The 25,709-nt window shown below is 37.6% G+C and overlaps 1 protein-coding gene across 5 annotated transcripts in view; it reads right to left on the bottom strand.

The window, feature by feature from the left end:
• Positions 1 to 392: 392 nt before the first annotated feature.
• KMT2E (lysine methyltransferase 2E (inactive)) overlaps positions 393 to 25,709 on the bottom strand; it is a 464,054-nt gene continuing 438,737 nt past the window's right edge. For 4 of the 5 annotated variants that reach the window (XM_053716547.1, XM_053716550.1, XM_053716551.1 and 1 more), the window contains 3 exons: positions 23,203 to 23,291; positions 10,495 to 10,568; positions 393 to 2,637 (listed from right to left, as the gene is read on the bottom strand). In XM_053716547.1, coding sequence (XP_053572522.1) covers positions 1,210 to 2,637; positions 10,495 to 10,568; positions 23,203 to 23,291 — 1,591 coding nt within the window. In that variant the 3' untranslated portion in view covers positions 393 to 1,209. The remainder of the gene's footprint in view (positions 2,638 to 10,494; positions 10,569 to 23,202; positions 23,292 to 25,709) is intronic. The other variant, XM_053716548.1, reaches the window with a different exon arrangement.

Below are 25,709 nucleotides of genomic sequence, written 5' to 3'. Positions count from 1 at the left end.
CCTATGTTGGAGAAATATTTGAACAAAAAAAAAAAGAAAAAACTTACATGTAAATGAATTACAGCTCATACTGATCATAGTTTTAAGCAACACCTTATTTGTGAATGTTGATTCTCCCACAAATACCATAGTGAATTTACAAACTTATTTAGTAAAACATGTCCATATTTAGACCAAATTTGAAGACTTTTTATGTTGTATCCTACTTGATCTTAATCATCATTACATTTACACTTCTAATTATTCTATGCATCCAATTTCTTTATATTTAACCTCTAGCAACAGAATAATATTTTGTTACTATATCGTATTAAATAGATTTATGTTGTTTGAAAAGACAACAATGCAAAACTAATTTAAATTTTTACAGGTGGGAAAAAAAGGCAGACAACTTATTGTAATGTATAGTTTAAGTGCTATATTTATGCATCAACTTTCAGTTTTTGTAAAATGTATGAAAGGACTAACTTAATAAAACAGACATAATTGTGTGTTTGTTCACATGAATTAAAATGCCCAACCAGTGCAATAATGTGACAGTATATTACATGTTAAATTATATACTGTACTTTTTCCACAAAGAGCATAGCATTTTTGCAGAAAAAAAAAATATGTACAATGTTTTATCAAATAATGTGGAAGCTTTAAGCCATATACAAAGCAAAATACATTATTTACAAAACTTCTCAAGAAGTTGTTAAAACCCGAACTATACATTAAATTACAATTTTACAAATAACCAATGAAAGAAGCAATGTAACATTGAATCCGGTATTGTGTTCCATTTATATGCACACTGAGGGGTAAAAAAAATAAAATAAAAATAAATATATAAAATAAAGTATAATCATGTTAGTGCTATCACTTTCATATGTATTTTACCCAGAAGTATAAAACATACAAATAGAAAACATCCATTAAAATGAATTAAACTTTGCAAGGAAACACACACAAACTATGCAGTATTATCAATACTGCAAAAAGAAATACAACTGGAATGTTTACTCAACACAAAGTCCATACTGGCTTAAAAGCACACAGTTCTCAGGGTGCAGAAAAAAAAGAAAATGCACTTATTTTTGATTTTTTCTTTTTTTAACAAATCTTTATATACAGGATTTAAAAGTACCTTTATAAGGTACATATAAAATATACATTTTTTTTTTACACAAACATTTTAAAAATGTTTTAAGTACAAGGGAACCAAATTTAATGCCATCCTGAGCTATGGTAATTGTTTTGGAAAGTTGGTGGCACCTGTGGTCTATGAATTGGTATCTGGCTAGGCACATTTGATGCCTGTTGAGGTCCTTGCACCCCATGGGGGAGGCTAACAGGACCAGGATGCTGACAAAACCCAGAAGCTGATGCAATGTTGTTTGGTCCTTGCGGCTGAATATGTGGATTCTGGGCAGGAAGATGGTGGTGTGGTCCTGATGAAGAAGTCTGATGTTGGGACACAGGTCCAACAGAGTTATGAATAGGTGCTTGTGTGGAGAATGCGGCAACGCCAGGATGAGCACTTGAAGTGAAAATTGGAGGTCCTTGGTGAGTCTGTATGTGCAAACCTTGTGCTGATGCAGAGTGAAGTCCAGAACCTGCTAGAACATTTGTTGCTTGTGGAGGAGGTGGTGGTGGAGGGGGTGGTGGAGGAGCGGCATTCAAAACATGCTGGTGTTGTGCCTGTAGGCCTTGGTGTCCTGCTGTTACATGTTGAAGGTGCGAATGGTGCGGACTTGGACCAGGTGGAGGAGGGGGAGGTGGTGGTAAATGGTGTCCTGAAGTTTGAGAATGAATATGTGAGCTGCTGGCAACTGGTCCTGGGTGAACAGAACCTGAAACATGTGGTACAGGATGTGGTGGATGAGAGACTGGGCCAGGCAGTGGTGGGGGTGGAGGTGGTGGAGGAACTCCTGAAGGTGAAGGTTGCAGGTGTACAGCAGAGCCCTGGGAAGGCAGGTAATTCACATGGTGTCCTTGAATTGCTGGCTGCCCTGTAGGAGTAGGGTGGCCTTGTGTTGGACTAGGCGTAAACACAGACTGCTGAATACTTCCTTTTATTTGACTATAATTCTGAAAGTTCACAGCTGATTGCTGGTTTTGATAGTAATTTGTAGCAGGAGGAGGTGGGGGAGGTGGTGGAACAGAGCTGCTTGCAGTCTGTTGATTAAAGGGACTATAAACAGCTGAGCATTGACCTGCCTGTGTCTGTGGAAAGAGTTGTCCATTTGAAACCTGGGGATTGCCAGGTTGAAGGTTTTGCGCTACAGGAAAAAAGTTTACATGGGATTCTCTTTGTGGTGTCCCCACCTGATGTGAAGGAGGATGGTGAGGCCTATATGGAGATCCCAGCTGTTGTGACTGAGGTTTTGGTGAAAGATAACCATGCTGTACTGGTGTTTGTGGTGTAGAGGGCGTTGGGGAATGTTCAAGATGAGGTGAAGATGGACAATGCAACTTTAACGGTGTAGAAGGCAACTTCTGTGAATGAGGTGGAGTTTGATGCGACTTGGTAAGTGCCAACTGTTTTTGCTGTGGCTCTGACTTAGAGAGATTTGTTGCATCGTTCACTATTTCCTGGGGAATGTCTGATGTTTCTTTCCCATGTGACAGGACTGGTCCCAAGGAACAAAGCTGCTAATAGGAGGATATAAATAATTGATACAAAATAATATTAAATTGAAACAGGCAAATATAAAGTATAAAAATATAACACACATAAAACCTTTAAGAGAATATATATTCTCTCTCTCTCTCTCTATATATATATATATATATATATATATATATATATATATATATATATATATACATACACACACACACTATATACATACATACACACACACACGTTATATATATATATATATATACACATATATATATATATATATATACACATATATATATATATATATATACACATATATATATATATATATATACACATATATATATATATATATATATATACACATATATATATATATATATATATACACATATATATATATATATATATATATACACATATATATATATATATATATATATATATATACACACATATATATATATACATACATACATACACACACACACATTATATATACACACACATACATGTGTGTATGTATGTATATATTAAATAGAGAGATATATCTATATATCCACACACACAGATATGCGTGTGTACATATATACACACTTGTTATATAAAATATACACACACCTCTCTCTCTGTATGTATATCTCTATCTTGTGAAACTCCACTAGTCCTGGACGAGTAAGCAAATTGCAGCGGACGCATCATTTTTTTTTTGATTACTTTTTACCCCTGACTAGTGAACTATAGAGATATTTTTCCACACACATACATATATACACATACATACAAATATATATATATATATACATATACACACATACTGTATATATTGCAACATGCTTCTTATTGGAGATTGTTAAGGAATTCCAACACTAGGGACTTAAGGAGACTGCACTGGTATTGTTGTTGCAGGGAATGGGATATTGGTGAGACCTTTCCTCGCTCTATTAGTCCCTCAGTGGAGGTTCACCCTAGGAGAGATGTTTATCCTCCAGAGAACCGACTCCTGGATGAAGGATTAGTGTTTAATCACAAGAAGAGAGTGGATACTAACACAATTGACAGCTTATCCTACTATACTTGTTTACATGGTCTTCTGCACTCCTGAACTTATAGGGACAGTCTAGACCCAATACATAATTTTGATTATGTATTGTTACATACCAGAGAATCATCCTGCAACTGGTCCAACATCTATAAGCTTGTAAGAAGTACATGAAACATTTAACCCATTTGTGGAGGAAAATTAGTGTTCACTTTGGAACAAAGTTCCGATGTAAACTGCGATTGTGCGATTTCAAGGCACGGATGGGATGATGGGGGATACCCTATGCTAGTAGGCACGACCCAAAGGCCAATCTTTGCCTTTCTCAAAGGGGAAAGCTGCAGAACGCCTTATATAGTAGGATGTTCAATGCTGCCCTAATGGCATTAAATCCCGAAGCTGTTAGGATTGCATGGAACGTCCTAACGGCGTGAAGGGGTTAAATATTCATCATTTGTTTGGTGCAGAAAATGGCCTCCACCTGGTATGTTAAAGGGATAGTTAACACCAAAATTGTTATTGTTTAAAAAGATAGATAACATGTTTACTACCCAGCTTTGCACAAACAACATTGTTATATTAATATACTTTATAACATTTAAACCTCAAAATCTCTGCCTGTTTCTAAGCCACTAAAGACAGCCTCTTATAACTAACACAATTGTCAGCTTATCCTACTATACTTGTTTACATGGTCTTCTGCACTCCTGAACTTATAGGGACAGTCTAGACCCAATACATAATTTTGATTATGTATTGTTACATACCAGAGAATCATCCTGCAACTGGTCCAACATCTATAAGCTTGTAAGAAGTACATGAAACATTTAACCCATTTGTGGAGGAAAATTAGTGTTCACTTTGGAACAAAGTTCCGATGTAAACTGCGATTGTGCGATTTCAAGGCACGGATGGGATGATGGGGGATACCCTATGCTAGTAGGCACGACCCAAAGGCCAATCTTTGCCTTCCTCAAAGGGGAAAGCTGCAGAACGCCTTATATAGTAGGATGTTCAATGCTGCCCTAATGGCATTAAATCCCGAAGCTGTTAGGATTGCATGGAACGTCCTAACGGCGTGAAGGGGTTAAATATTCATCATTTGTTTGGTGCAGAAAATGGCCTCCACCTGGTATGTTAAAGGGATAGTTAACACCAAAATTGTTATTGTTTAAAAAGATAGATAACATGTTTACTACCCAGCTTTGCACAAACAACATTGTTATATTAATATACTTTATAACATTTAAACCTCAAAATCTCTGCCTGTTTCTAAGCCACTAAAGACAACCTCTTATAACGTTTTTTTTATTAGCTTTCACAACAAGGTAGTGCTAGTTCATGTGAGCCATATAGATAACATTGTGCTCACGCCAGTGGGTTGTGGCAGACACTGCACTAATTGGATAAAATACAAGTCAATAAATAAAGATAACCATGTTGGCTGTGCAAAAGTGGGGAATGGGTAATAAAGGGATAATTCTTTTTTTTTTTTTTTTTTAAAAGATACAAATTTTGAGTTAAATAAGTCTTCCTACTTGCACATGCCGATTTGTGCATATGCAATTTGACATAGCTAACTGAAAAATATTAAACGTGTACTGCTAAACTGTCATATAAGAAAACAGGTAACTGGACAAGAAGAAAGCTGTGGGTGGAGGTTGGTGGCCATTTTTGGATGTTAAACTGTGATTATTTAAATGTTTCATGTACTTCTTACATGCTTATAGATATGGAACCCGTGCAAGATGCTTCTCTGGTATGTAACAATAAGTAATAGAGAAGTATTGGATCTAGACTGTCCGTTTAAGGCAAGCAGCCTGTGGGACGTTTGCACTTAATGGGATTTGATTGGTGTACATTACACACACAAACTGCTCCCTTTTCTGAACAGGTTGACTTCTTTTAGCTTAATTTTTCTAGTACAAACAAGACAGGGCTGAATTGGGCCGCCGGGATACCGGGATAAATCCCAGTGAGCCGGCAGAGGCTGGGGCAGCTGCAGAAGTGTGTGGAGAGCAGCAAAGTTGTGACTCACTTGTGAGGGTAGCGCAGCAGCAGAGCTGCCAGCAAGTAGCAATGCACACACAGACTGACAGGCAGCCACTCATTCAGGCATTTGATTTGCTGCATTTTACATGTATGTGAGCAGCTGTCAGCTCAGTGTCAATAACTAAAATCCAGGTCTAGTGTTTAATAATCTTTTACGTGGAAAAATGGCAAGCGTTAATATGCTTAAATGTTAATTGTTTGTGTCAGTCTTTTATAGCACCTTCTTTTAAAACACCTCCCAAAGTTGTCTGTAGTGGGTAACGTTGCAAATCACGTAATTTCAGATTTATCTGCTAACTCTGACTCCTATCCAGCAATGAGAGATCCAATACTCCACTTAACAGCCAAGCAACAGGCGCCAAACTAATGGAAGCGCGCATGCGCAAATGATCTATTGGCGCATTCCCAGTTTCCAGGAAGGGTAAAGAAAATTTATAAGAGTTGAGTTGCTTTATTTAAAAAAAAAAAAAAAAACTAGATTTATTTGTAAATAAACATCATTTGACCCTGTATTTTTGCAAGGGATGTTCTGTTACACATCACGGTACAATCTTTATTGCAGTCTATAGACTGTACGATGATTCCATACACAATATATTTTGTGTGGCATTGTTATTTTATACCCAGTTATTTCAGCACAATTGCTTGACATATCGGTGTCCTTACTGGGGAGTTTCTGTCCTGTTATCCAATATGAATCTAGAAAACACAAGCACTGGAGCCCAATCCAGCGCTAGAGATAGCAGACAACAAACTCCCGTGCACAGAAGCATGGAGGAGACAGTCGACTACTATGTATTAAGTTTATTACTTTACTTTGCTGCTGGTTTTAATGTCTACTCCACTGCATGATCAGATAACACAGAGTAAAAGGTTATGCTGTGTCAGTGTCTCAAGCAAATGAAAAGGTCAGATAAATAATAAATGTGCTCCTCCCTTCTGGGGAAAATAAAGAATAGAAATTGTGTATGTGTGTGACTGTGTGTGGGTATATATATATACACACACACAGTATATGTATGTATGTTCTTGTGTAGCATTCTTTTTTTTTTACCCCTTAGTGCTAGTGCACGTGACTATTGTAAATTTAATAAAAATATGCATTAATTCTGCACACAGTAAAACACTTGCGCCTAGATTTAGAGTTCTGCGGCCAAAGGGGTGCGTTAGCTATGCTGGCTTTTTTCTGGCCGCACCTTTTAAATACCGCTGGTATTTAGAGTTCACAGAATGGCTGCGTTAGGCTCCAAAAAAGAAGCGTAGAGCATATTTACCACAACTTCAACTCTCGATACCAGCGGTGCTTACGGACGCGGCCAGCTTAAAAAACGTGCTCGTGCACGATTCCCCCATAGAAAACAATGGGGCTGTTTGAGCTGAAAAAAAAAAAAACCTAACACCTGCAAAAAAGCCGCGTTCAGCTCCTAACGCAGCCCCATTGTTTTCTATGGGGAAACACTTCCTACGTCTGCACCTAACACTCTAACATGTACCCCGAGTCTAAACACCCCTAACCTTACACTTATTAACCCCTATTCTGCCGCCCCCGCTATCGCTGACACCTGCATATTTTTTTAACCCCTAATCTGCCGCTCCGTAAACCGCCGCTACTTACATTATCCCTATGTACCTCTAATCTGCTGCCCCTAACACCGCCGACCCCTATATTATATTTATTAACCCCTAATCTGCCCCCCACAACGTCGCCTCCACCTGTCTACACTAATTAACCCCTAATCTGCCGAGCGGACCGCACCGCTATTATAATAAAGTTATTAACCCCTAATCCGCCTCACTCCCGCCTCAATAACCCTATAATAAATAGTATTAACCCTTAATCTGCCCTCCCTAACATCGCTGACACCAAACTTCAAACATTAACCCCTAATCTGCCGACTGGAGCTCACCGCTATTCTAATAAATGTATTAACCCCTAAAGCTAAGACTAACCCTAACACTAACACCCCCCTAAGTTAAATATAATTTCAATCTAACGAAATAAATTAACTCTTATTAAATAAATTATTCCTATTTAAAGCTAAATACTTACCTGTAAAATAAATCCTAATATAGCTACAATATAAATAATAATTATATTATAGCTATTTTAGGATTTATATTTATTTTACAGGTAACTTTGTATTTATTTTAACCAGGTACAATAGCTATTAAATAGTTAAGAACTATTTAATAGCTAAAATAGTTAAAATAATTACAAAATTACCTGTAAAATAAATCCTAACCTAAGTTACAATTAAACCTAACACTACACTATCAATAAATTAATTAAATAAAATACCTACAATTACATACAATTAAACCTAACACTACACTATCAATACATTAATTAAATACAATACCTACAAATAACTACAATTAAATAAACTAACTAAAGTACAAAAAATAAAAAAGAACTAAGTTACAAAATTTTTTTTTTACAAACATTAGAAAAATATTACAACAATTTTAAACTAATTACACCTACTCTAAGCCCCCTAATGAAATTACAAAGCCCCCCAAAATAAAAAAATGCCCTACCCTATTCTAAATTACAAAAGTTCAAAGCTCTTTTACCTTACCAGCCCTGAACAGGGCCCTTTGCGGGGCATGCCCCAAGAAATTCAGCTCTTGGAACAGCCAATAGAATGCGAGCTCAATCTGATTGGCTGATCAGATCAGCCAATCGGATTGAACTTGATTCTGATTGGCTGATTCCATCAGCCAATCAGAATTTTCTTACCTTAATTCCGATTGGCTGATAGAATCCTATCAGCCAATCGGAATTCGAGGGACGCCATCTTGGATGACGTCCCTTAAAGGAACCGTCATTCTTCAGTTGGACGTCGTCGGAAGAAGATTGATCCGCGCTGGAGGTCTTCACGATGGAGCCGTTCCTCATCGGATGAAGATAGAAGATCCTGCTTGGATCAAGATTGTTGCCGGTCTGGATCGCCTCTTCTTCCCGTAACTTAGGTTAGGATTTATTTTACAGGTAATTTTGTAATTATTTTAACTATTTTAGCTATTAAATAGTTCTTAAACCTGGTTAAAATAAATACAAAGTTACCTGTAAAATAAATATAAATCCTAAAATAGCTATAATATAATTATAATTTATATTGTAGCTATATTAGGGTTTATTTTACAGGTAAGTATTTAGCTTTAAATAGGAATAATTTATTTAATAAGAGTTAATTTATTTTGTTAGATTTAAATTATATTTAATTTAGGGGGGTGTTAGGGTTAGACTTAGCTTTAGGGGTTAATCCATTTATTACAATAGCTGTGAGATTCGGTCGGCAGATTAGGGGTTAATAAGTGTAGGCAGGTGGAGGCGACGTTGAGGGGGGGCAGATTAGTGGTTAATAAATATAATATAGGGGTCGGCGGTGTTAGGGGCAGCAGATTAGGGGTACATAAGGATAACGTAAGTAGCGGCGCTTTGCGGTCGGCAGATTAGGGGTTAATTATTTTAGGTAGCTGGCAGCGACGTTGTGGGGGGCAGGTTAGGGGTTAATAAATATAATATAGGGGTCGGCGGTGTTAGGGGCAGCAGATTAGGGGTACATAAGTATAACGTAGGTGGCGGTCGGCAGATTAGGGGTTAAAAAAAATTAATCGAGTGGCGGCGATGTGGGGGGACCTCGGTTTAGGGGTACATAGGTAGTTTATGGGTGTTAGTGTACTTTAGAGCACAGTAGTTAAGAGCTTTATAAACCGGCGTTAGCCCAGAAAGCTCTTAACTACTGACTTTTTTCTGCGGCTGGAGTTTTGTCGTTAGATTTCTAACGCTCACTTCAGCCACGACTCTAAATACCGGAGTTAGAAAGATCCCATTGAAAAGATAGGATACGCAATTGACGTAAGGGGATCTGCGGTATGGAAAAGTCGCGGCTGAAAAGTGAATGTTGGACCCTTTAATGACTGACTCCAAATACCAGAGGGCGGTAAAAACCAGCGTTAGGAGCCTCTAACGCTGGTTTTGACGGCTACCGCCCAACTCTAAATCTAGGCCTTGGTTTGTTTAGGTTTATTTGTTTCTTTCTTATGGTAATGTTAAAAGTATGTTTATTAATGTTGACATGATTTGGGTTTATCATTGGATTAAAAACATATAATGAGAGAAACATATGTATGTTTTATATGTTTGTTATCTCTCTATATATGTCTCTCAATATTTGACGCCTCTGTCCACAAATGTGTACTGAATGTATCTGTACCGTATATATACTTTATGTAAGTGGGTGAAGTGAGTGTATGTAAATATGTTTCTATGAATAAAGGTCTGTTAGTTTTCTGTTATCAGTGCCTTTGATTTGGGAGGTGTAGGAGGGGGCGGGGCTGGGCCAGTCTATACAAATTTCCAGGGCTGGTCTGATTTTCCAGTCTGGCCCCTTAAACAAGAGGGCATTTTAAAAGGTTATTAAGTGGTGTGTTTTGCTGGTCCAAACTTTCTTCTTTTTTTAATTTTATAAAGTTTTGTATAATAAATGAATGACATTGGTTAATTAATTTCTATGTTAATGTATTTTTCAGGAGGGATATTATTTTTTACCCCATACTTTATATAGTAATTCCATTAGTAGTTGCTGTTTAGGGTGCACTGTATGTGTATATATATATATATATATATATATATATATATATATATATATATATATATATATATACACATACATACATACATATACACATACACACACACACACACACACACACATATATACATATACACACATACATACACACACACTATATACTGTATATAAATATACAAAACTATATATACCTTGTTTTGTTTGGATGGACTTGTTTCTGGGGATTGGCATTCCTTTACAATATCCCCATTTTCGGGGTCCAAATCTGCAGGGAGGGAAACAATTTTTAACAAAGTTAGTCATACATTTTTAGTAATAAAAGAAAAAGCTACCCAAGGAACACGGAATGGGAACATTTAAAAAAATAAATTTAATAGAGCATTACTACCAAATTCACACTTTTAGCTTCATAAATGGTACAAAAGGGCCGTATTCCTTAAAGGGACCGTATACTATAAAATTGTTTTTTCCTTAATGTGTTTCCAATTACTTTTTTTTACTAGCTGCAGAATATAAAATGAATGAGATTTGCTTTCTTAAGGCTTATTGGTGTATATGAATTAGCTGATTTTGAGTTTTGAAGCCACAGCCTAATAAAATCTCATTTCTTTATCACACTGCCTACATATACCTGCTTCTTTATCTTATGTCTGTCCATAAACCAATCACCAATACTTGGAGAAAACAATGGAAAATTAACATTTTATTTCCTTATCTCTTGTATAACCCACTGGGAGTGTAATTTCTTCTACTGGTTGTGTTAACACAGCATGGCCTTGAGGCCAAAAACTTTCAGGATGGGTGGGGATACCACAGGCTACATAAACAATTTCAAATGCCAATATAAGGGTAATGGAAATACTTGTAAACCATTTAAAACACACCAGCAGGGAAAGTAAATCATTGGGAACAAATTAAAGGGGAGATAATGTTTGAGTAAACTGTCCCTTTAACTCACTCTTTAGACTCCTTAAACTATGGAACAATACTCAACACTTCTGTACCAGGTTCTAAAGCTTGTGTGTTCTTTTAAACATCCTTGATTAATTAAAGACAAAATACTAGTAAATAGGCAAAAAAAATGCAATAAGTAGACAATACAGCAAGGGGTTACATTCATCTTTATTTTTTTGGTAGATCCAGAAGTGCTGGGTAAAAAATAGACTATAATCTTAAAGTGGCAGAAAAGTCAAAATTAAAGTTTAATAATTCATAACTTTTCAATTTACTTCTGTTATCAAATTTGCTTTGTTCTCTTGCTATTTTTTACTGAAGAGTAAAACTAGGCTAATAAGAGCTCAGTAGTGTGCACGTGTCTTTAGTTCTCTATGGCAGCAGTGTTTTGCAGCGTTATTTGTAGCTTGGTTATACAATGTTTCAAAACATTGCTGCCATAGAGTACTAAAGACACGTGCACACTACTGAGCTCTTATTAGCCTAGTTTTACTCTTCAGTAAAAGATACCAAAGAGAACAAAGTTAATTTTATAACAGAATTCATTTGGAAAGTTGTCTAAAAATGCATGCTCCGAATCATGAAAGTTTAATTTTAACTTTTCTGTCCCTTTAAGAACGCAACCGCGAGCTATGTAAAAGACACACGATTTGCAATGGTTGCAAATGTTATGGTAAATTCTTGAAATTAGATGAGATGGAGTATAGGTGGGGTAGTGTTTGGTTCCTGTCTATCTGCTAAATAGGAGAGTGTAAAGACAAAACAGCCTAGTTCGGCCTGAATGCAATATTTGTGAGAAGAAGCGGTGCATAAAGAAGACATTTCTGGTGTAAAATCAAGAACACAAGGTTAAAGTTACAAAATTGAACACAAAATGCATTTTAGCTTTGATACATTAATAATGTTCTTTGTGTCCTTTTAATAGAATAAAGGTGAACTGCTGATCCTGGTATTACCCAATGTATCCAAAAGATCAGGGGAAAAGAAGGGGTAAAAGCACTACAATGATAAAGCCGTGGAGGAAAAAAGTGTCCTATGTAAAAAATCCAAAGATCCAAAGTAGTGTTGAAAAAACGTTCAAATACTGTGTATTTACCAAAAGGTGTATATATATATATATATATATATATATATATATATATATATATATATATATATATATATATATATATATATATATATATATATATATATAATATAGTGAAAGGTAGAATCGGGTGTGTTCTAATAGCGCTTGCAGAAGATGTTCCTCATAAGCAAGTGGGGGGGAGGAAAACAGAAATGGGAATATCCCCAGATGAGTATTGAGTTGTTGAGATGAAAATAAATGATAATAAATGATCACCTGTTGGATCACAGGGACCAGCGACGAGTGGACCAGGGTGGTGTGTATTAACACCAAAGCACATATGAGAGAGACAGGAGAATATGCATCTAAAAAGATATATATGTATATATTTATATATACAAGGAAATGTGGATAGATGATGATAATTATAAATATACAGGACCAAGAGATAACCACAAGTTAATGTGGGAATGGTTACTGTAGAAACAGAGGCCACTTGTAGGAATGTCCAGTTCTTACCACACTGTATTTGTGGACAGAGGGTAGAAAAGAAGGAAGTTCCTATTTAATATGAGCTGATAACCAGAATAAAAATAAAAAATATATATGAAAATAAAAATAAAATGCAAATATGAATATATAAAAAAAGTACGAGTGTGTGGATCAAAGGGATTAAAAAATATACAAAAAGTTATATTTAAAAACAATTTTATTGTTCTCATAAAATAAAATCTGGAATATGAAAAAATAAATATATAAATGGCAATTAATGTATATTAAAAAGGATATGCTGATGAGCTGATATGGTATGAAAGACCGTAGTCAAAAAGGAAAAAGAGTAAGTGAGTGGCCAGTATGGCGCGGCAAAAATAGGTACCGTGCAGGTGGCAGTTAAACTTACTTGATAAAAGAGCTGAGCAGGAGGACCTTTGGAGGTGTCCTAGGGATTAAAATCGTTTGAGACAAAATATCGCTGCACGGAGCGGCTAGTAGCTGGGTCTCGGCGTGTGAATCGGAATTCCGGATGTGACGTCACGAACGTGCGTCACGTGGCTTACGCGTTTCGTGAGCGTATCAGCTCACTTCATCAGAGGCTAATGAATCTGTTGGCATCCTGGTTGCCCTTAAATAGCGTCAAGCTATTTAATCAGGAAAAAGGAGGAGTATGTCCTGATCTGATTAATCAGATGGATATCTTTGTACACATGAGATATTTTCGAAAACGGGGGACAATTCAAGAGTTGGAGTTTACGGGGATTATAAATGTTTGGGTATTAAAAGAAGGGATATTTTCGAAAACGGGGGATAATACAAAAAATGGTGTTTACGGGGATTATAAGTATTTGGGTATTAAAAGAAAATATAAGTGAGACAGGGTCACATTAAAACCACTATCTGTGTGACAGAGGGGGGCGGGCTGATTGATAATTAAAATAATTATAATAGTAATAATAATTTAAATTAATTAAAAAATTTTATTAATTACAAATAGGAGGATGTCGTTTGGGACATTTACTAGGTATTAAAGTATAATGAAATATCAATATATATACTGATATCTGGCTGAAAAAGAATTAAAAGAATTAAAATTTCCAAGGATCAACTACAGTACAAAAAGTATTTGCGTAAGGTGTGAAAAAAGAAATTATATTAATTTTAATTAAACTCAATATAAATTAAAATTAAAGTTTACTGGCAAGAAAGAATGTAGGACAAAAAAAACATAATTTATGCTTACCTGATAAATTCCTTTCTCCTGTAGTGTGGTCAGTCCACGTGTCATCATTACTTCTGTGATATTAACTCCTCCCCAACAGGAAGTGCAAGAGGATCACCCAAGCAGAGCTGCTATATAGCTCCTCCCCTCTACGTCACACCCAGTCATTCGACCAAGAACCAAACGAGAAAGGAGAAACTATAGGGTGCAGTGGTGACTGGAGTATAATTTAAAAATTTAGACCTGCCATAAAAAACAGGGCGGGCCGTGGACTGACCACACTACAGGAGAAAGGAATTTATCAGGTAAGCATAAATTATGTTTCCTCCTGTTAAGTGTGGTCAGTCCACGGGTCATCATTACTTCTGGGATACCAATACCAAAGCTAAAGTACACGGATGACGGGAGGGACAGGCAGGATCTTTATACGGAAGGAACCACTGCCTGAAGTACCTTTCTCCCAAAAACAGCCTCCGAAGAAGCAAAAGTGTCAAATTTGTAAAATTTGGAAAAAGTATGAAGAGAAGACCAAGTTGCAGCCTTGCAAATCTGTTCAACAGAGGCCTCATTCTTAAAGGCCCAAGTGGAAGCCACAGCTCTAGTGGAATGAGCTGTAATTCTTTCAGGAGGCTGCTGTCCAGCAGTCTCATAAGCTAAACGTATTATGCTACGAAGCCAAAAAGAGAGAGAGGTAGCAGAAGCTTTTTGACCTCTCCTCTGTCCAGAATAAACGACAAACAGGGAAGAAGTTTGGCGAAAATCTTTAGTTGCCTGTAAATAAAATTTCAGGGCACGGACTACATCTAGATTGTGCAGAAGCCGTTCCTTCTTTGAAGAAGGATTCGGACACAATGATGGCACAACAATCTCTTGATTGATATTCTTGTTAGTGACAACCTTAGGTAAGAACCCAGGTTTAGTACGCAGAACAACCTTATCTGAATGAAAAATCAGATACGGAGAATCACAGTGTAAGGCTGATAACTCAGAGACTCTACGAGCCGAGGAAATAGCCATTAAAAACAGAACTTTCCAAGATAACAGCTTGATATCAATGGAATGAAGGGGTTCAAACGGAACACCCTGTAAAACGTTAAGAACTAAATTTAAGCTCCATGGTGGAGCAACAGTTTTAAACACAGGCTTAATCCTGGCCAAAGCCTGGCAAAAAGCCTGAACGTCTGGAACTTCTGACAGACGCTTGTGTAAAAGAATGGACAGAGCTGAGATCTGTCCCTTTAAGGAACTAGCAGATAAACCCTTTTCTAAACCTTCTTGTAGAAAAGACAATATCCTAGGAATCCTAACTTTACTCCATGAGTAACTCTTGGATTCGCACCAATGTAAGTATTTACACCATATTTTATGGTAAATCTTTCTGGTAACAGGCTTCCTAGCCTGTATTAAGGTATCAATAACTGACTCCGAAAAACCACGCTTTGATAAAATCAAGCGTTCAATTTCCAAGCAGTCAGCTTCAGAGAAATTAGATTTTGATGTTTGAAAGGACCCTGAATTAGAAGGTCCTGTCTCAGAGGCAGAGACCAAGGTGGACAGGATGACATGTCCACTAGATCTGCATACCAGGTCCTGCGTGGCCACGCAGGCGCTATTAGAATCACTGATGCTCTCTCCTGTTTGATCCTGGCAATCAATCGAGGAAGCATCGGGAAGGGTGGAAACACATAGGCCATCCCGAAGGTCCAAGGTGCTGTCAAAGCATCTACCAGGACCGCTCCCGGGTCCCTGGACCTGGACCCGTAACAAGGAAGCTTGGCGTTCTGGCGAGACGCCATGAGATCTATCTCTGGTTTGCCCCAAAGTCGAAGTATTTGGGCAAAGACCTCCGGATGAAGTTCCCACTCCCCCGGATGAAAAGTCTGACGACTTAGGAAATCCGCCTCCCAGTTCTCCACTGCAGGAATGTGGATCGCTGACAGGTGGCAAGAGTGAGACTCTGCCCAGCGAATTATCTTTGATACTTCCATCATCGCTAGGGAGCTTCTTGTCCCTCCTTGATGGTTGATGTAAGCTACAGTCGTGATGTTGTCCGACTGAAACCTGATGAACCCCCGAGTTGTTAACTGAGGCCAAGCCAGAAGGGCATTGAGAACTGCTCTCAATTCCAGAATGTTTATCGGAAGGAGACTCTCCTCCTGAGTCCATGATCCCTGAGCCTTCAGGGAATTCCAGACAGCGCCCCAACCTAGTAGGCTGGCGTCTGTTGTTACAATTGTCCAATCTGGTCTGCTGAATGGCATCCCCCTGGACAGATGTGGCCGAGAAAGCCACCATAGAAGAGAATTTCTGGTCTCTTGATCCAGATTCAGAGTAGGGGACAAATCTGAGTAATCCCCATTCCACTGACTTAGCATGCATAATTGCAGCGGTCTGAGATGGAGGCGTGCAAAGGGTACTATGTTCATTGCCGCTACCATTAAGCCGATTACCTCCATGCATTGAGCCACTGACGGGTGTTGAATGGAATGAAGGACACGGCAAGCATTTTGAAGCTTTGTTAACCTGCCTTCTGTCAGGTAAATCTTCATTTCTACAGAGTCTATAAGAGTCCCCAAGAAGGGAACCCTTGTGAGTGGTAAGAGAGAACTCTTCTCTACATTCACCTTCCACCCATGCGACCTTAGAAATGCCAGTACTAACTCTGTATGAGACCTGGCAGTTTGAAAGCTTGACGCTTGTATCAGAATGTCGTCTAGGTACGGAGCCACCGAAATTCCTCGCGGCCTTAGCACCGCCAGAAGAGAGCCCAGAACCTTTGTGAAGATTCTTGGAGCCGTAGCCAACCCGAATGGAAGAGCTACAAACTGGTAATGCCTGTCTAGGAAGGCAAACCTTAGATACCGGTAATGATCTTTGTGAATCGGTATATGAAGGTAGGCATCCTTTAAATCCACTGTGGTCATGTACTGACCCTTTTGGATCATGGGTAAGATTGTCCGAATAGTTTCCATTTTGAACGATGGAACTCTTAGGAATTTGTTTAGGATCTTTAAATCCAAGATTGGTCTGAAGGTTCCTTCTTTCTTGGGAACCACAAACAGATTTGAGTAAAACCCTTGTCCGTGTTCCGACCGCGGAACCGGATGGATCACTCCCATTAGTAAAAGATCTTGTACACATCTGGTTTGTTGACAACCTTGAAAGATGAAATCTCCCTTTTGGGGGAGAGGCTTTGAAGTCCAGAAGATATCCCTGAGATATGATCTCTAACGCCCAGGGATCCTGGACATCTCTTGCCCAAGCCTGGGCGAAGAGAGAGAGTCTGCCCCCCACTAGATCCGTTCCCGGATCGGGGGCCCTCACTTCATGCTGTCTTAGGGGCAGCAGCAGGTTTTCTGGCCTGCTTGCCCTTGTTCCAGGACTGGTTAGGTTTCCAGCCTTGTCTGTATCGAGCAACAGCTCCTTCCTGTTTTGGTGCAGAGGAAGTTGATGCTGCTCCTGCCTTGAAGTTACGAAAGGCACGGAAATTAGACTATCTAGCCCTAGGTTTGGCTCTGTCTTGAGGCAGGGCATGGCCTTTACCTCCTGTAATGTCAGCGATAATTTCTTTCAAACCGGGCCCGAATAAGGTCTGCCCTTTGAAAGGTATGTTAAGTAATTTAGATTTAGAAGTAACATCAGCTGACCAGGATTTTAGCCACAACGCTCTGCGTGCCTGAATGGCGAATCCGGAATTCTTAGCCGTAAGTTTAGTTAAGTGTACTACGGCATCAGAAATAAATGAATTAGCTAGCTTAAGGGTTTTAAGCTTGTGTGTAATCTCATCCAATGGAGCTGATTCAAGGGTCTCTTCCAAAGACTCAAACCAAAATGCTGCTGCAGCCGTGACAGGCGCAATGCATGCAAGGGGTTGCAATATAAAACCTTGTTGAACAAACATTTTCTTAAGGTAACCCTCTAATTTTTTATCCATTGGATCTGAAAAGGCGCAGCTATCCTCCACCGGGATAGTGGTACGCTTAGCTAAAGTAGAAACTGCTCCCTCCACCTTAGGGACCGTTTGCCATAAGTCCCGTGTGGTGGTGTCTATTGGAAACATCTTTCTGAATATAGGAGGGGGTGAGAAAGGCACACCGGGTCTATCCCACTCCTTAGTAACAATTTCAGTAAGTCTCTTAGGTATTGGAAAAACGTCAGTACTCGACGGTACCGCAAAATATTTATCCAACCTACACATTTTCTCTGGTATTGCAACTGTGTTACAATCATTCAGAGCCGCTAAGACCTCCCCTAGTAATACACGGAGGTTTTCCAGCTTAAATTTAAAATTTGAAATGTCTGAATCCAGTTTAATTGGACCAGATCCGTCACCTGCAGAATGAAGCTCTCCGTCCTCATGTTCTGCAAATTGTGACGCAGTATCTGACATGGCCCTAATATTGTCAGCGCACTCTGTTCTCACCCCAGAGTGATCTCGCTTACCTCTAAGTTCTGGTAATTTAGACAAAACTTCAGTCATAACATTAGCCATGTCCTGTAGTGTGATTTGTAATGGCCGCCCTGAAGTACTCGGCGTTACAATATCACGCACCTCCCGAGCGGGAGATGCAGGTACTGACACGTGAGGCAAGTTAGTCGGCATAACTTCCCCCTCGTTGTTTGGTGAATGATGTTCAATTTGTACAGAATTACTTTTATTCAAAGTAGCATCAATGCAATTAGTACATAAATTTCTATTGGGCTCCACCTTGGCTTTTGCACATATAGCACAGAGATATTCCTCTGAATCAGACATGTTTAACAAACTAGCAATTAAACTAGCAAGCTTGGAAATACTTTTCACTCAAATTACAAGTAATATGAAAAACGCACTGTGCCTTTAAGAAGCACAGAAAAAAATTATGACAGTTTAATAATAAGAAACCGGAAAAATTATAACAATCAGATTTTTCCCAGTAAAAGCATAAATTTAGCAAAGGATTGCCCCCATTAGCAATGGATAACTAACCCTTAATAGCAGAGAAACAAATGTACAAAATATAAACGTTTTTTATCACAGTCAAAGCACAATCTCACAGGTCTGCTGTGAGTGATTACCTCCCTCAAAATAATCTTTGAAGACCCTTGAGCTCTGTAGAGACGATCCGGATCATGCAGGAAGAGAAAAAGACTTTTGACTGAATTTCTGATGCGTAGCAAAAGCGCCAAAATAGGCCCCTCCCCCTCACCCACAGCAGTGAGGGAAGCTCAGTAAACTGTCTCAAATTAAAATAAACGACAGCCAAGTGGAAAAAAGTGCCCAAAAACAATTTTTTCACCTAGTACCTCAGATATTTAAACAATTTAGCATGCCAGCAAAAACGTTTAAAATTAAATATCATGAAATGTCATTAAACAGCCTGTTGCTAGACGTTCCCACTGCAAGTAAGGCTAAAGATTATATGAATATAGTATTACCCAGAGAAGTGCCATTCCCCAGAATACTGAAGTGTACACATATATACATAAACAGCCTGATACCAGTTGCTACTACTGCATTTAAGGCTGAACTTACATTATATTGGTATTGGCAGTATTTTCTTAGTCAATTCCATTCCTCAGAAAATAATATACTGCAACATACCTCTTTGCAGGTGAACCTGCCCGCTGTCCCCTGATCTGAAGTTTACCTCACTCCTCAGAATGGCCGAGAACAGCAAAATGAATTTTAGCTACGCCGGCTAAAATCATCCAAAAACTCAGGTAGATTCTTCTTCAAATTCTACCTGAGAACGAACAACACACTCCGGTGCTGTTTTAAAATAACAAACTTTTGATTGAAGATATAAAAACTTAAGTATAATCACCACAGTCCTCTCACACATCCTATCTATTAGTTGGGTGCAAGAGAATGACTGGGTGTGACGTAGAGAGGAGGAGCTATATAGCAGCTCTGCTTGGGTGATCCTCTTGCACTTCCTGTTGGGGAGGAGTTAATATCCCAGAAGTAATGATGACCCGTGGACTGACCACACTTAACAGGAGAAATATATATATACTGTAGGAAAAAAAAAATATATGCACGTCTATACATATTTATATGTGAAGATACAATGGGAATAATAGAAAACAGATTTATATTAATGTATTCGGTTCAAGGTGTGTATTATTCCCATTGTATCTTCACATATAAATATGTATAGACGTGCATATATATATTTTTTTGTCCTACAGTATATATATATTTTTTTGTCCTACATTCTTTCTTGCCAGTAAACTTTAATTTTAATTTATATTGAGTTTAATTAAAATTAATATAATTTCTTTTTTCACACCTTACGCAAATACTTTTTGTACTGTAGTTGATCCTTGGAAATTTTAATTCTTTTTCAGCCAGATATCAGTATATATATTGATATTTCATTATACTTTAATACCTAGTAAATGTCCCAAACGACATCCTCCTATTTTTAATTAATACATTTTTTTAATTAATTTAAATTATTATTACTATTATAATTATTTTAATTATCAATCAGCCCGCCCCCCCCCCCGTCACACAGATAGTGGTTTTAATGTGACCCTGTCTCACTTATATTTTCTTTTAATACCCAAATACTTATAATCCCCGTAAACACCATTTTTTGTATTATCCCCCGTTTTCGAAAATATCTCTTCTTTTAATACCCAAACATTTATAATCCCCGTAAACTCCAACTCTTGAATTGTCCCCCGTTTTCGAAAATATCTCTTGTGAACAAAGATATCCATCTGATTAATCAGATCAGGACATACTCCTCCTTTTTCCTGATTAAATAGCTTGACGCTATTTAAGGGCAACTAGGATGCCAACAGATTCATTAGCCTCTGATGAAGTGAGCTGATACGCTCACGAAACGCGTAAGGCACGTGACGCACGTTCGTGACATCACATCCGGAATTCCGATTCACACGCCGAGACCCAGCTACTAGCCGCTCCGTGCAGCGATATTTTGTCTCAAACGATTTTAATCCCTAGGACACCTCCAAAGGTCCTCCTGCTCAGCTCTTTTATCAAGTAAGTTTAACTGCCACCTGCACGGTACCTATTTTTGCCGCGCCATACTGGCCACTCACTTACTCTTTTTCCTTTTTGACTACGGTTTTTCATACCATATCAGCTCATCAGCATATCCTTTTTAATATACATTAATTGCCATTTATATATTTATTTTTTCATATTCCAGATTTTATTTTATGAGAACAATAAAATTGTTTTTAAATATAACTTTTTGTATATTTTTTAATCCCTTTGATCCACACACTCGTACTTTTTTTAAATATTCATATTTGCATTTTATTTTTATTTTCATATATATTTTTTATTTTTATTCTGGTTATCTCATATTAAATAGGAACTTCCTTCTTTTCTACCCTCTGTCCACAAATACAGTGTGGTAAGAACTGGACATTCCTACAAGTGGCCTCCGTTTCTACAGTAACCATTCCCACATTAACTTGTGGTTATCTCTTGGTCCTGTATATTTATAATTATCATCATCTATCCACATTTCCTTGTATATATAAATATATACATATATATCTTTTTGGATGCATATTCTCCTGTCTCTCTCATATGTGCTTTGGTGTTAATACACACCACCCTGGTCCACTCGTCGCTGATCGCTGGTCCCTGTGATCCAACAGGTGAGCATTTATTACCATTTATTTTCATCTCAACAACTCAATACTCATCTGGGGATATTCCCATTTCTGTTTTCCTCCCCCCCCACTTGCTTATGAGGAACATCTTCTGCAAGCGCTATTAGAACACACCCGATTCTACCTTTCACCATTTTCTAGTCTCACCTAGGAGGAATGAGACACCACTAATAGCAGCAGGCACTGGACATCCTCATAGAGCATTTCATTGTACTACTACTACTGCTCTAATTGTGGCGCAACTACCTACTACCCTCTCTCTTCGCATATATATATATATATATATATATAAATATATATATATATGCAAAAAAATATATATCTGCAAAAAAATAAATAATAATAAAATATATATATATATATATATATATATATATATATATATATATATCTGCAAAAAGTGTGTGACGCCAAAAATTGCAAATGGAAGGGTGGTGTGAATAACAGCTGAGTGACAGTTTTAGGAGTAATTCACTTAGTCAACACAGTGATCCTGTTGATTAATCCACAATGTGAGAGCTTAGTTTAAAGTGCTTGAGGTGCTTAAAAAACTTGATAGAAGCGAGTTAAATCACAAGAATAGTTGAGGGTAGGTTTAAGGGACAAATAGCGATATCCCCTTCTTTTCCCCTGATCTTTTGGATACATTGGGTAATAACAGGATCCCCAGTTTACCTTTATTCTATTAAAAGGACACAAAGGACTATTACTACCCCCCAAAGGACCAATTATCAGCGTATATCCGTACCACATTTGTGATTCCTTTTTTGTACATACCCGCTCTTTTGGAATTGATTATTGTTGTTTTTATCATACAGTTATACTCACATATTATTTTAATATATTATCTTATTGTTGAGGCACCATGGATCCATGATTTCATTGTTTTAAATTGTAATTTTTTTCACCTGCATACCATTGTGTATATATTGTTATTGTTTTTAATTATGCATTAAATTGATTTTTAATTATAAATCCACTTGTTTACGTAGAGTACCTGCCTCCGTTTGGTTAGGCGCCTGGGCACACCCACTATCTATTTCTGTCCTCTTGGTGATTGCTAGGTATCACCCCTCCTAGGCTAAAGGTACGCAAGTAGGCGCTTAGTCCATCTTCCATTTGTCACATTAATAATGTTCCCCATTCTGTAATGCCAAAGTGTTTTTCTTTTTTTCAGCATGACAAACGTATGACCATTTTTGCTTTCTGCCTGTCCTTAGAGTGTCCTGCTAAGTAAATGTTGTTGGTGGATGCTATTTGGTTGAGCCAAGAACCAGAAATAAAATCATGCTTACTGAAATTATCATACTGTGCCTTCAATCCCTAAATGTCACTGACTGCTCTAAGAGAGGCCACTTATACCTACCTGAAAAGTTAGGGCTTTGGGATTCCTGCCAAACCATTTAATTGAGAGTCTTATTTATGAGTGCTATTCCGATGTGCCAAGAAATATTTGGATTTTAATAGACGCAGATATCTAATAAATGGATGATACACTGAATAAGCAGCAAAACATACCAGTATCTTTATCCTTCCTGTGGTCACTTAGGAGAAGGGCTCGGTGATAGCTTCTTTCCCTTGCTTGTTCAACAGAAGTTGAAGAAGTCCTATTCAAAACACAAGTAGACAAAATGTAATCATAGTGCAAAATAATTAACACAGCTGTGCAATGCCTGTTGACAACAATAGAATCTGCAGTATATATACATATAGCCCCCATGCACTCCCCACACTTGCCCTAATGAGAATTACATGTAGGCTATTGAAAGATTTCATAATTGTTTGTGGAGAGATGTGAGACTAGTGCGTTTTTAAATGCATACATGTGTTTACTATTACAAGAAAGAAGGGTGGATGCTTGATATATGAACAGCATGATTAGCAGGAAAAAAAGGCTTCTTATTTAAAAATGATAGTTCCCACATGTTATGTACATTTTCTTTTTAAAATTAAATTGCATGGGTTAATATTTTAGTCCCCAACTAAACACATAAACCTGTTGTCTAATGTCAAATGAGAACTTTTTTTTTTAAACTTAATATAATTAACCAATTTATATTACAAGCATGTTTACTGTGCCTTTAAAGGGCCATAATACCCAAATGTTTAAACACTTGAAAGTGATGCAGCATAGCTGTAAAAAGCTGATTAGAAAATATCACCTGAACATCTCTATGTAAAAAAGAAAGATATTTTACCTCAAAAGTTCCTCAGTAGCCACCTCCCATTGTAAAGGATTTCTAAGCAGCATTTTAGTGTGTTTGTCCTGGGACATCTGAAGGGACTAGCATCGTGCACTCTCATATTATTTCACCAATCAGGTAAAGGAAGTTTACTATGAAATCTCATGAGATCACAGTAAGAGTTCATGACCTCAGCACTGCTGATGCTGATTGGCTGCTGTTCATTTCTTCATTTTTTTTAATTTTTTTACCTGCAGCTGGGAGCAGCTGAGTATAACTTTTTACACAGAACTTACTCTGCTGAGCTGAGGAAATTGTGAGGTAAAATATCTTCCTTTTTTACATGGAGATGCTCAGGTGATATTTTCCTGTCAGCTTTTTACAGTTATACTGCATCAGTTTCAAGTGATTTAGCATATGAGTATTATGTCCCTTTAATATAAACTTAGTAGCTGTATTTCTGAATAGGGTAGCAGGTAGTGCAGTTAACCCTCTTTTCCCAGGGTTCAATATACAGTATATGCAATGGAGCAATAAGAAAATGCACTAAAGTATTAAGATAATTTTTCTTATACATATATGTCCCTTTAATAATGAAGTACTCTATATGCTATGAAAACAAAACTTGAGAAACAAACTGAAAAGGCTTCAATCAATTCATCATGATATAAAATATGAACATAACTGCATACAATGAAGCACTAGAAAAGACTGCTTTTGATATCAACAAGATTAAAGGGACATGAACGTCAAAATTAAACTTTCAGGCAGAGCATAGCATTTAGAAAAATACATTTTCCAATTCATCTCTATTGTCTAATTACTTTATTCTATTGGTATCCTTTGCTGAAGCAAATATTTAGAATTACCCCCCCCATGTATAATGAAAAGAATTTAATTTAGATTTTAAGGTTTCTTTTAACATTTCTTTTTTTCTATTCTATTTTTTTTCTATTATTTTTTTTTTTTAATTCAAACTTTTTTATGTTTTATTTTAGGCAGTATTTCATTTCTCCTTAGTGCTTCATTATATACAGTAAAGTAAAGAATTTCTATCATGAAACGTTATCAATTTATAATTCTTAAGTTTTGTTGTGGTGTTGTAAAGAGTATTTCAGACACAAAGTATAAGAAAAAACACTAAAGCAGAATCAAAATACTTAGAATAAAAAAATGTTTAAAAATGTTATAATGGCAGCTCTATTTCCTGTCATGTAGTGCTCAGGCATGTGCATGCTATCTAGATAACTTCAACAAAGAACAACATGAGAATGAAGCAAATTTGATAAAAGTAAATTGTGGAAAAAAAAATTGTATTCTATCTGAATCATGAAAGAAAAAAAAAGTGTGGGTTTCCTGTCCCTTTAAACCCTTAATGACCAGCGCAGTACCATCTAGAGTACCGGCCTTTAAGGACCAGCATCATACCCTGCATGGTGCTGCTGTCCGGGGCCTCTTTCTGCCGCGATCTCGCTAACAGTGGCGAGATGGCGCAATTTTCTGTATGGGGCAATGCAGAAATAGACCGGCAGAGTGAGACACTCTGTGTCGCTCTCTGCATCAGGTAGCGGTGGAGCCGATCATGTGGTGGTGTGGGATGGTTAGGAGGGAGGGGCCCATGTAGCGGGGGGGGGGGGGGGGGGGGCGGGAATGGGTGGGACAGCTACACTGCAGAACAAAAATCAACGCTGAGAGCAAGAGAGAGGTCCTAGAGTGGAAAGGAGGAATAGGGGGGGGGGGTAGAGAGCTGTTTAGGAAAGATCAGGTAGGGATCAGGTGGTAGGGTAATCTCTACACTACAACTAAACTTAAAGGGACATTAAACCCAGAATTTTTCTTTCA

The sequence above is a fragment of the Bombina bombina genome, chromosome 6 (genome assembly GCF_027579735.1).
Source record: "Bombina bombina isolate aBomBom1 chromosome 6, aBomBom1.pri, whole genome shotgun sequence".
NCBI lineage: Eukaryota > Metazoa > Chordata > Amphibia > Anura > Bombinatoridae > Bombina > Bombina bombina.
This window is presented reverse-complemented; position numbering and strand designations above follow the sequence as displayed.